This window comes from Myotis davidii, unplaced genomic scaffold (assembly GCF_000327345.1).
Source record: "Myotis davidii unplaced genomic scaffold, ASM32734v1 scaffold534, whole genome shotgun sequence".
Lineage (NCBI taxonomy): Eukaryota > Metazoa > Chordata > Mammalia > Chiroptera > Vespertilionidae > Myotis > Myotis davidii.
The window spans coordinates 739,402-750,409 of NW_006286678.1; the positions used below are offsets into that span (position 1 = coordinate 739,402).

At 43.3% G+C, this 11,008-nt stretch overlaps 1 protein-coding gene across 1 annotated transcript in view; it reads right to left on the reverse strand.

The window, feature by feature from the left end:
- PLPPR1 (phospholipid phosphatase related 1) overlaps positions 1-11,008 on the reverse strand; it is a 107,067-nt gene that overhangs the window by 30,913 nt on the left and 65,146 nt on the right. Inside the window, exon 2 of the mRNA XM_015560474.1 lies at positions 5,606-5,794. Coding sequence (XP_015415960.1) covers positions 5,606-5,794 — 189 coding nt within the window. The remainder of the gene's footprint in view (positions 1-5,605; positions 5,795-11,008) is intronic.

The window sequence follows — 11,008 nt, forward strand, 5'->3', positions numbered from 1 at the left end:
TTCTGCTTCATCACACCTAAGTGTAAATAAAGGAAGTCAGCTCTAGGCACTTCTTATGTTTTTCAAAGCTCAAGGTCATTGGGATGGATGATGGATGGCATTTTGAAAATCGTTCAGCAACTGAGATAATAAGTGTTTCATTGATTGCAGCCTCCCTGCTGGTCTTAATCCAGGGGCTTCATCTACCCATTCAGAAGGCTGTCTTAAATTCACACTGGTCATAAAATGTAGCTCCAAGGTGATACCCTACATTTCTAAAGCACAGTCGTCTCTTATGCCTTTTTTTCTGGACAGTGGATACAAGAGAAATGGGAATTTCAAATGAGTTAGTTAAAATACTGCTCTCAATAAAAAGTAAAATGCGTGATGATCACCAAGGAAATTGATCCTCATGTCTTTTCGGCAAACAATAGTCTTTTGAAGACAAGAATGATCAAAGCTCCTTAAAACGGTCACTGGTCACTGACCATTAGAAGAGCTATCTCGAAGGTGGTAAGCAAATCTCTCTGTGGAACAATGTCAGGGCAGAAAACAATCTGTAAAGGAATTGAGAGCACTCACGGACTGAACACAGGGAAATGCATTTGTTTCTTTACATTGTTTTTTAAATTAAATCTTTATTGTTAAAAGTATTATACATGTCCTCTTTTTACCCCCATAAACCCCTTCTAGCTGGCCCCATCCACCACCCCAGGCCTTCACCACCCTATTGTCTGTGTCTATAGGTTAAAAATTCACGTAAATCTTTCCCAGAAAAAATTGTAAATTGTACGTTAGCAACAAAGAAAATATGCTCATGGGAAATAACAACAACAACAAAACAAAAACAAACAAATAAAAACACACACACAAAAAGTCCTGTGATAACGTGCAAAGGAAAAAAGATGTGAATTATGAGGCCTTAAAAGGGCTTTCAACAGATGAGATGCTCAGAGCCGGGAAGGGGCGGATGAGGAGGCAGGACAAGGTCCTACAATGGCCCCTTGCTTCAGCAGCTGTGAACAGCAGCCCGCACACAGACTGCATTTACTGAGCCCACTCTGTGATCCACAGTGTGCTTGGGGCTTTTATGTTCACTGTGAGAGCTCACAGCCCCGACACCCCCTAAGTGAAGGTTCATAACTTCCTCCACATTGAGCCTTTCTATCAAACTGTGCTTGTGCCTTCCTTCCCTGGGAAATTCTAGCCGAGCTGTGCGTGCGTGCACACTGCATGCAAATGGTGGGCTGTCCCCGTTCGCTCGGCTGGGTGTCAAATGCTCTGCAGCTCCCATGCTAAATACTCCCCTGTTAGTTTGTTGTGAGGCCAGGAAAAAGGTTTAATAGCCATTTTCTCATGCCCTGTGGCACTGGAGCAGAGATCAAATAAGGTAAATCAGATTCTCTGCCCAGTCAAATCCTCTTATCTAAACGGCTCTCTGCCTTGGACTGAGTTTATTGAGGAGGCCCGAGGCAGTAGTCAGCCAGCGTTTCCAAGCTGGTCCGAGTGCGCCCTGTAGATTTCTGGGAAGTGTGGGCCACCACTTTTAGCAAAAGGGTTCTGGACACAATAAATCCTCCGAGCTCTAACTGTTCCTGAAGGTCTGGGACAGCAGGGCCTGTCCCTGTGCAGTTTCTCCCATGTGATCTTGCCTCAACATGATGCTGATCTTTTTTGACAAAGCACAAAGGAGAAATAGGAAGTGACAGGTCAAACACGTTGTCGTTTCCCTCGTGTCTTTCTTGTGCGTCCCTGCAGTTTAAATGGGGCTGTGGATGCGTGTCCACAGAGAGACACAGTGCAGTGTAGGGTGCTAGGTGTTCCTATGGGGAATGTGCTTGAGAATGCAGAGAAAATCAAGGGCTGGTCTAGTTCGAGCTACTTTTTTGAACATTGCCATTAGTTAGTGGCACACGAATGCCTTACCCCAGAGGACCCCTGCCTGCTTTTGACTCCAGGGAAAATAGGATATGCGTTTAAGGAGGAATAAAAAATAAATAAAGAGAACATAACTAAAAAGCTACAGTTCTATGAAACACCTGATCAGGTACAGGATTGTAAAATTAAACTCCAGAAAGAAAGTTGAGACCTGGGGATCGAGAATCTGACATTTGGAGCCTATCGATCAGAATGCTCTTTTTCTAGCTCTCAGGAAATATTAGAACTGGAGAGCTCTTGGAGACCATTTAGCCCAACCCCTCCTCTTATTTACAGACGAGACAGTGAGCCCATGGAGGGAACATGACTTACCAGAGGTCACACAGTCACTGGAGGCAAAGCCATGCTGGGGATCCCTGCCTCACCTGTCAGATCAAACCTGAGTTGGACCACTCTGCACGGTGAAGAATGAAGGGTGCACACTCTGAAGCAGGGCCTGTGCTGAGTTAGGCTCTTGGGATCTGTGTCCCCGTGGCCCAGTAAAGGCTGCTTTTGGATGAGCCATCCCTGCCCAGGATGGGGCAGAAGAAACACAGCTCCTTGCTCCCAGGCAATGTCTCTGAGTGTCTGCAGAGTTCTGCTTTTTGACCTGATGCTGCTTGCTTACTTTCAGACCTTGGGGAAGATCAAGCACCATCAGCTGGGTTCAAAGGCCACATGGCTCTCTGCCATGAACGCATCAGCTGTAATCAGCCCTGGTTCCTAGCAAGGCCCCTCATTCAGGAAGAAAATAAAAGTGGAGCCAATATCCGCCCAGTCATACAGAGAACTAGCTGGGCCCTAGTTCTATTTTTCTATATTTGTTTTTTGACCATGTGTGGCTATGCTTTTTAGAATTGCCATTTTCAAGTCTTATTAAAGAGTGGTCATTTCATAATTATTGCCAGAAGAACTGGAGTATACCATTTGTTTTAAAATATATTTTTTGACTTGAAAATAATATGCATTCATGCAGAAGTGGAAAGAAATTTATAAAAATATTAAAGAGAATTTAAAAAATGAGCTGTACCATTAATACTCAGAGGTAATCATTGTAAATTTTATTTCTTACTAGTGTTTTTATATATAAGTACACATTTGGGATTATACTTGCAACACGCACAAGGTATCTTCTTAGGGTCTATTAAATATTAAGAGCCATAAGACAACCACATCCTACACGTGGCCTTGGTCCCCTTGGGAGGAATCATAGCTTGCCCACAGGGCAGCATCACATGCTCCTCTTCAGCACGTGTCCTTGCCGTGGTCCAGCAGAACATTACAGCTCAGGTGTAAGGGGACCACAGGTATATAAGAGGATGCAGGACCCACCAGGCTGAACAGCCTCATGTCCTGTAGGAGCTGATACAGGCATAGCTTTCATGGACATGCCCCAAAATGGACATGCCAAGTTTCTGGCATCTCTGCCCTTGAACGTCAAAGCATGGTACCTCCTTGGCTAATTATATAGTTCTCTGAGTCCAGAGGGATTCACCAATCAGGGCTCATTTTTGCCTAGTAACATAGAGCATTTTAGACATGTTTAAACATTTATTCTATTCTCTTTCTTTTTCTAGGGAAACAAAGCCAGAAAATTAAAAGAAGTTTAGATTATCTTGGAGAAGGGAAAAAGGTTTCCCTTCTATATTCAATTTTTAGCCTTTAAAAAATCTTAACAATAAATCACAACAGGTTTCATTGCTATGAAAGGTGTTTCAAAAACATGGCTAACCCATACTATATTTACACAATCCTATAATATTGTGTATTTAGCTAGTTTCAAGTTTTTTTTAACTATTAAACTACTGCTGAGATGAAAATCCCTTTAGACAAATCTTTGTATTTCTTTAAAACTCTGATGATTTCCATAACATAAATTCAGAAAATGAAATTAATGATTGGCTCTGAAGTTTATAAAACTCTTAGTACATCTCTGACAACCTGCTCTTCAGGAAGAAAATATCACTTTACATCTGACTAGAATTGAATAAAAGCATCCGCACCTTCAACAACATGGGCTATGTCTCTTTAAAACATTTGTCAATTTTCTATGGGAAAAGTGCTGTATTTTTAAATATTACTTTTCTTTAATAATCGGTGAGTTTAGAATTGTTTAGATGCACACAGCCAACTCATGGTTTTGCTACTTGTCTATTCTTGTCCTCTCCCATTTTTACTTCGGGAAGTTCATCTTTTTAAGTATGAAGGATATTTACATTTGAGTCTCACATGCTGCAAACTTTTTTGCAGGTTTTATATACTTTTTCTTCTGACAGAAATGTTTATTTTTAGGTAGGCGAATCTTCCAGTCCTTTTCTATATGCTTGCCTTGACAACCCTAAGTGAGATTGTTGTGACTGTGGAGGGTGCTTTGTGGTTGGGTTTCCAGACAGGTTCCTTCTCCCCTGCTTCTAACCACTTAGTACATATATGCCAGACACTGAGCTAAGTCATGTTTATGTATCATCTGATTTAAGCCTTGAGACAATTCTATGAAATAGTTGTCATATTACCCCCATTTTTTATGGGGGTGGGGGCAGGCAAAGAGTGACTTGCCCAAAGTCACACAGCCAGCATTTGAATCTAGGTGTCGGATTGCAAAACTGGTTGTATTAATCACTCTGACACATCATGTTTAATCAGTGCTGACCCTCATCCCTACAGCAGTCTTATCAAAATGATTAAAATAATAAAGCATTATGATTCCTTATGTCTACATTACCTTTCAAAAGTTTATTCCTTTTCTCATCTTAAAGCAAGCAAAAATATGCATAGAAAACAATACTGGAGCTGAAATCAGTATATTCCTCAGCACACCAGCAAGTATTTATATTACTGTCCAAAAAAGAAGGGAGAAGGAGAAGGCAGCTTGGGGAGGAGGCAGAGTTAGGAAGGCATTTATTGGAAGAAAAGTGGGGAAATGATCACTGAGATTACATCCCAGGCAATCTGACTTTGTAGCATGTTTTGGCACAGAAATGTTTCTTTTAAAACCCTCGCCAAGTCATTTTTAAAATTAAAATGTCTAAGTGTTAAATCACTTTACCAGATAATCCAGATATGTGAGCTTTATGCTTTGGAACAGTCTCCCTAAAGGATTGTCTGGCCTTTGTTTTGGCCTCATGAGAGACAGGAATGAAATAGATGAAGGTAAAGTTACAACTTAATTGAATGTGATGTAACGTGACCAGAACCAGAGCATCAAGAATGAATCAGAGCAAACATCAGGTCAAGCGATTGCTCTCATCTCTGGAAGTTCAATCAAAACAGCATGAGACACAGGCCCCGGGGATTCTACTCTGCTCTGATCCAGAGGTTTTATCTCAACCCCAGCATTTGCATTCAAGACCTCGTCTTAATACACACCACTCACCGTATATTTTTTAACGAGCACAGTAGCTGTCCTTCACACATTAGCCGACCATGCCTGTTGGGTTATCACACACACACACACACACACACACACACACACACACACACACACACATATTTAAATTCAGATACCAGAGAGCAAAAGCCACTTATAAAAGACAAGACCTATTTCAGGGAGCTTTTATGCAGAGTCCCACTGACTCTGTTTTGGCTGAAACAGGACACCCCTGATAAGGCTGCTGCTGAATGCCCAGGAAGGGAGGAAAGAGGAGAGAAGGCAGACAGAAATGTGGTTTAGCATCTGACGACAAAGCAGGGAGTCTATTTCTGTACTTACAATAGCAGTCGGGGTGGCAGCCAGCACACAATAGAGCACCAGAGGGGTGATGAAGCTTTCTTCCTCCGTCCCCGGGTAAGGCTTCATTAAGTCTCCGTCCTGACAGAAGAATCCTTGGATGTGCACCTGAAAAGTGTCAGTGCATTCGAAGTAGTAGGCAAGCAGCACTGTCCCGGCCATGATGACAAGCTGAAAATACAGCATGGCCACACAGAGGCATTAGCAGGGCTTCGCAGCAGCGCTCGCCCCTCAGAGCACAGTCCCTCCATCACCCCGCAGCTCTCCTGGTATTGGTATTGGCGCGTGTGTGCGTGCCTGGCTCGGCATGCTCCGGGCTCTGTGAGTGTGTGCTCGCCTGTCTGCCTTGTAACATCTGTTATCTAAACCTTCCAGCAAATAATGCACAGCTCCCATCTGAGAGGCACAGCACAGCAAGGCGTGCAGGGGACCCAGCCTCTGCGGCCACCCTCTCAGAGGGTATGTGGGAGCCAAGGCAATATTTCCATTCAGGACAGAGGTGAAAAGTCAAAGGGCAGTGGCGGAAGAATTGGCAAGATGTAGATGTGAGATCTGTTCATGAGAAGTTCCATAAACTGTGAGAGGTAGACTTACCTTATTATAAAATATTAGAGGCAGGGAAATCATGAATGAATGAGGAAGGAAGGAAGGAAGGAAGGAAGGAAGGACGGAAGAAGGAAAGCTACTACTTTCATTGGAAAATGGGAAAGATAAAAATGAAGTAAACAAAAGCAAAAACATACATATACACATACACATACACATACACATACATATGGTGTAAATTGTAAACGGACTCAATAGAAAAGAGAACAGAAACTTTTAGGACCTAGAATTGTCTTAACATCAAATATACTGAAATCAACAATAATGGGCATATGTCTAAATTTGAAATTTTGAATAGCTGCCTGACCAATTTAATCCTGAAAGCAGCATCCAGAGAGCATTGAATGAATGAGTGAATGAACCAATTAACTGCAGGGCATGACGCAAAGAACAGGAAAGCTTGGAGACTCAGGGTGGTAGAGGTAGGTGGGAACTTGGGCAGCCTATGGGACAGAACAGACGCATTGGCATGAGTACCCTTGTCTTTGCTTCCCCAGGAGTAGCCATGAACCCCTCCCTGTCATTTCAAGCAATCTCAAACTGCCCAGAGAGTCCCCAGTGATGTCAGTTAGAGATGCACAGATGCAAAAATAGAACAATTCAGTTCTTGATTTTTTTCCCATGGAATATTCTCTCGTGCCATATATTAAAAAAAAAAAGCTTATGCATTTACTGCAGGGACAGAAACACCACATTGATTCCACTTCTAGGCGCAGAGAGGCCTGTCTGCCTTGTTGCACTGATGACACTGCACAATTAGCTATCAGCATCCTCCCTGTCTGGGCCACGGTTCATCACTGTCTAGGTTTACACCACTGGTGCCAGCTGGCACACTTGCCATCTCTGTTGCCTTCTCCAGCCCCCTTTAGGGGGGATGCATGGAGGGAAGCCATAATGTTGGTGTCACATGAGCAGATGGTGAAGCTGTGCTGGACCCAAGAGCTGGTGGAAAGGTTGACAATGTCAGTGAGAAAGGAGCAGCTATGGCTGTGGGGGTGGGGGTGGGGGTGGGGGATAATGAGGTGTAAGGAGCTTATGTACCAGGGATTGCCCTCAGCTGTCTCTTTCTAAGAACGACAATCCAATATACCCTGTATATGAAAATGCATTAATTCCTGATCATTCCACAAGGATTCAGAAGGCAGAATCCACCACTACTTGAAATCCAGCCTCTCAGGGTTGAGAGCACTGTGTTTCTACCCAGGACCTCTGCAGATCAGAGAAAAATGAATGTCACAAACAGTCATAGCTGGAAGGGCACAAAGCTGAGAGAAGAGGCTGAGATGACACGAGTGTTTTCCATCAGTCTGTGAAGTCTGGAGCAATTGCAGAGCACTCATCGATATGACCTGATAGAAGCTGAGAGAGCAGGGGAGAGGCAATGGTGGTATAGACTCATCTGAGTGAGTGCGTGTGTGTGTGTGTGTCTGTGTGTGTGTGTGTGTGTGTGTGTGTAGTGTAGTGTATAGTGTATCAGAGAGTGAGGGCAAAGATATAAGCCCATGACTTACCCAAAATCAACCGACCAATCAGAAACTCCATAAAATTGAAGGTGTTGTCCACTATGTTCATTTGGAGAGGCCTGCTGCCCTGTGGGAGTAGGATATGCTAACAAGGACTTGGGCTGCTCAGCTTTTAAAGATGATATTTGAGGGTTAGAGAAAGGATACACAAACTGAGTTCAATTTCTTCTCAGTTAAGTACCAAAGGAAGGTGGCCCTGGAAATCATTCCTGAGGGTAGCTGAATGTTCTCTTGGTCATGATGTGCCACGTTTAGCCATTATACTCTGATGCCATAAGGAAGAATTAAGAAGGAAAATACCCCCATAATTTGGAGATGAAGGCCTAACCTTTGGTCTCTGTTCTGCCACTGACTGCCTTTATAATCCTAGTCATATAACTTTGGCTTTTCTGAGCCACATTGGGGGAAATACCCTAATGAGCATAACATAACATGGAAAGTGGAATTAAAGAAGAAGACTTGGAGAAAGTCTTTGCATAGCATATGATACATAAAGCATTATGTAATAGTACATGTGTTATACAAGTACCTGTAATCAATGAAAAAATTAACAAAAAAGTCAGACCAATATAAGAGATGAATAGTCAAAAACAGTTCTGATGGAATGAATGCATATATTATTTGGATTTCCTTTAATTTATGAACATAGCTAGGCCCCTAGCCCAATTCTCCTTTAGGCCAAAGACTGGTGAATTTTTGCCTAGGTGAGTTTGAACCAAGTTAATCTTTAGTCTTCATTGTATTCTAATGCAGCGGTCGCCAACCAGAGGTCTGCAGACCACTGGTGGTCCGTGCGATCTGAAAGCTTGGCGACTTTCAGGCAGAATTCTGAGCTGGCTCCCCAAATTTTTGCCCCAGGTGTACATGTTTGGTATAATCCTTCTTTCTGGGTGTCAGCAAGACCTATAAATATAATAGGATGTCACACCCTTGATTATGTTACATCATAATACCAAGACTTAGGAATTGTGATGCTGTAATTAAGGTTCCTAGTCAGTTAACTTTGAGTTCATGAAAAGGGAGATTATCATGGCTGGGCTTGACCTAATCCGCTGAAACCTTTAAGTGAAGTCAAAAGAGTCGAAGCATCAGAGACACTGAAGAAACAAACCATCAAACTGGAAAAGGCCACATGGCCAGGAATGGCAGGCTGACTCCGGAGCGGAGGGTCTCGGTCCTATAGCTGCAAAGAACTGATTTCTGCACAACCAGTGAGCCTGGAAGAAGACCCTGAGTCCCAGGTGAGACACAGTCCCAGCTGACACTTTAACCTCCACCTAATAAGACACTGAGCAGAGAACCCAGCTAACTCACACCCAGACTCCTGACCCACAGAAACTGCAAGATATAAGGCTGTGTTGTTTTAAATGCCTATGTTTGCGGCAATCTGTTACATAGCCCAGAACACTAATGCCAGCAGAGAGGCTCTCGGCGATCTCTATGAGCAGGTCAGTCTCAAAGGGGCTGCTCTAATGGGGCAGCAGAATCGCAGCTCTTATGCTTTCCCTGGATCTCCTTCATTACGCAGTGGATCCCAGAGGTGGCATTTCAACACCAAGATCCTCTTTTATTATTTTCCTCTGTGGTTCCCAAACTTGAAACATGTTTCGTTAGCATTTGTAAGTCCTGTTTACTTTAGAATAGTTAACTTGATTTCTAATTTCAATGAAGTAATTATTTTAAAATTAAATGTGAGAGCAGGTATTCTGACTGGCATGAAATGAACAGAGTAACCAAACCCCAAATCAAAGAAATCAGGTATTTTGTCATTCCTTATAGGTTTAGCATGGATAAGTGTACATTTCACTTCTACTCAAGCTTTTTAAAAGACAGAAAATATCTCACGGGTCCTGGTAGTTGACATCATCTGAGATGTTCGTCCAGACCCTGATGTCCTCTGAGAATTACACATGAACCCACAGTCATGCTTCTACTGCAAGACTGATTCCCTGGCTGGCAGCCCACTTGAACTATGGCATGAGTTTCTCTCTCAAGAATCTGAAGTGAGATACACAGACCTTTATTTAAAAAAGTATATATATCTTCAGAGAGGAAGGGGGAGAGAGATAGAGACATCAATGATGAGAGAGAATCATTGATTGGCTGCCTCCTGCATGCCCCACACTGGGGATTAAGCCTGCAACCTGGGCATGTGCCCTGACCAGGAATTGAACTGTCATCTCCTGGTTCACAGGTCAATTCTCAACCACTGGAACCATGGCAGCTGGACGATTCACAGACATTTGTATGTCTTTGTTGACCACTTGAACTCAGGACTTACAAATGCAAGAACTACAGAGCTGCCTAGTGTGCCCATCTATACCTGGAACAGCTGTGAAAGCTAATGGACAGATACATAGAGAAAAAAATAAAGTGGACATGCAAAGTCAGGAGACCAGAAAGCCTGGGGAGAAAGAACAATCTTGGTTCTGTGGTTTTTCAGATTCTCATTTTAGTGTATGTGGAAGCCAGTCTATGCTTCTCAGATTCATAGGATCCACTTTTGTCCTTCTTTAAAAAATTCCTTTTTGGCTTCACATAATGCAATTGATTTTTGTTCTATGAATCTAAAGAGCCATATCCAAAACAACCTATGCTGTTCTTATAGGATATAGTCTTTTAGGGCTCTGGAACAACCTCTGCTCCAAATCCACACATACTCTTAGGTTCGACTTCTTTATAGGAATGAATCTAGTTGGGCAAGCTAAGAATAACATGTGGGTTATCTGAGTGCTGGTCTTTAGACACTGACGCCACAGGCATCACTTCCCTCTTGCAGAGGAAGGGGAGAAAAGTGAAGATGTGAGATCAGGGCCTTGGCTATGTCGCCCGCTCCAGTCAAAAACACTAAAGAAAATCTTTGGGGCTTTAAAGCTGATGTTCTCCATCCACCTCCCCAGGCAGTGAAGGCTGACGGTCACTGCAGGCGCTCAAGTCCTTGTTGAAGTCCCCACTCCGGAGCCTCTCACAGCGGACAGGAGGGCGTGGCCTTTTCCTCATTTCTAGGTCCTTCTGACTGTGGCTGTGAGGTGAGCTGATTAACAGGCTGTGTGGATGCCTTTGAAGGCACATTTTGTGACTCAATTGTCACCTGAGAAAACATGTCTGGACCAGGATCAGTAACCAGGACCAAATGGCTGCTTCTCAGGGACCATTGACCTTCAGGGATGTGGCCATAGACTTCTCTGAGGAGGAGAGGGAATGCCTGGACCCAGCTCAGCAGAAATTGTACATGGATGTGATATTGGAGATTTCT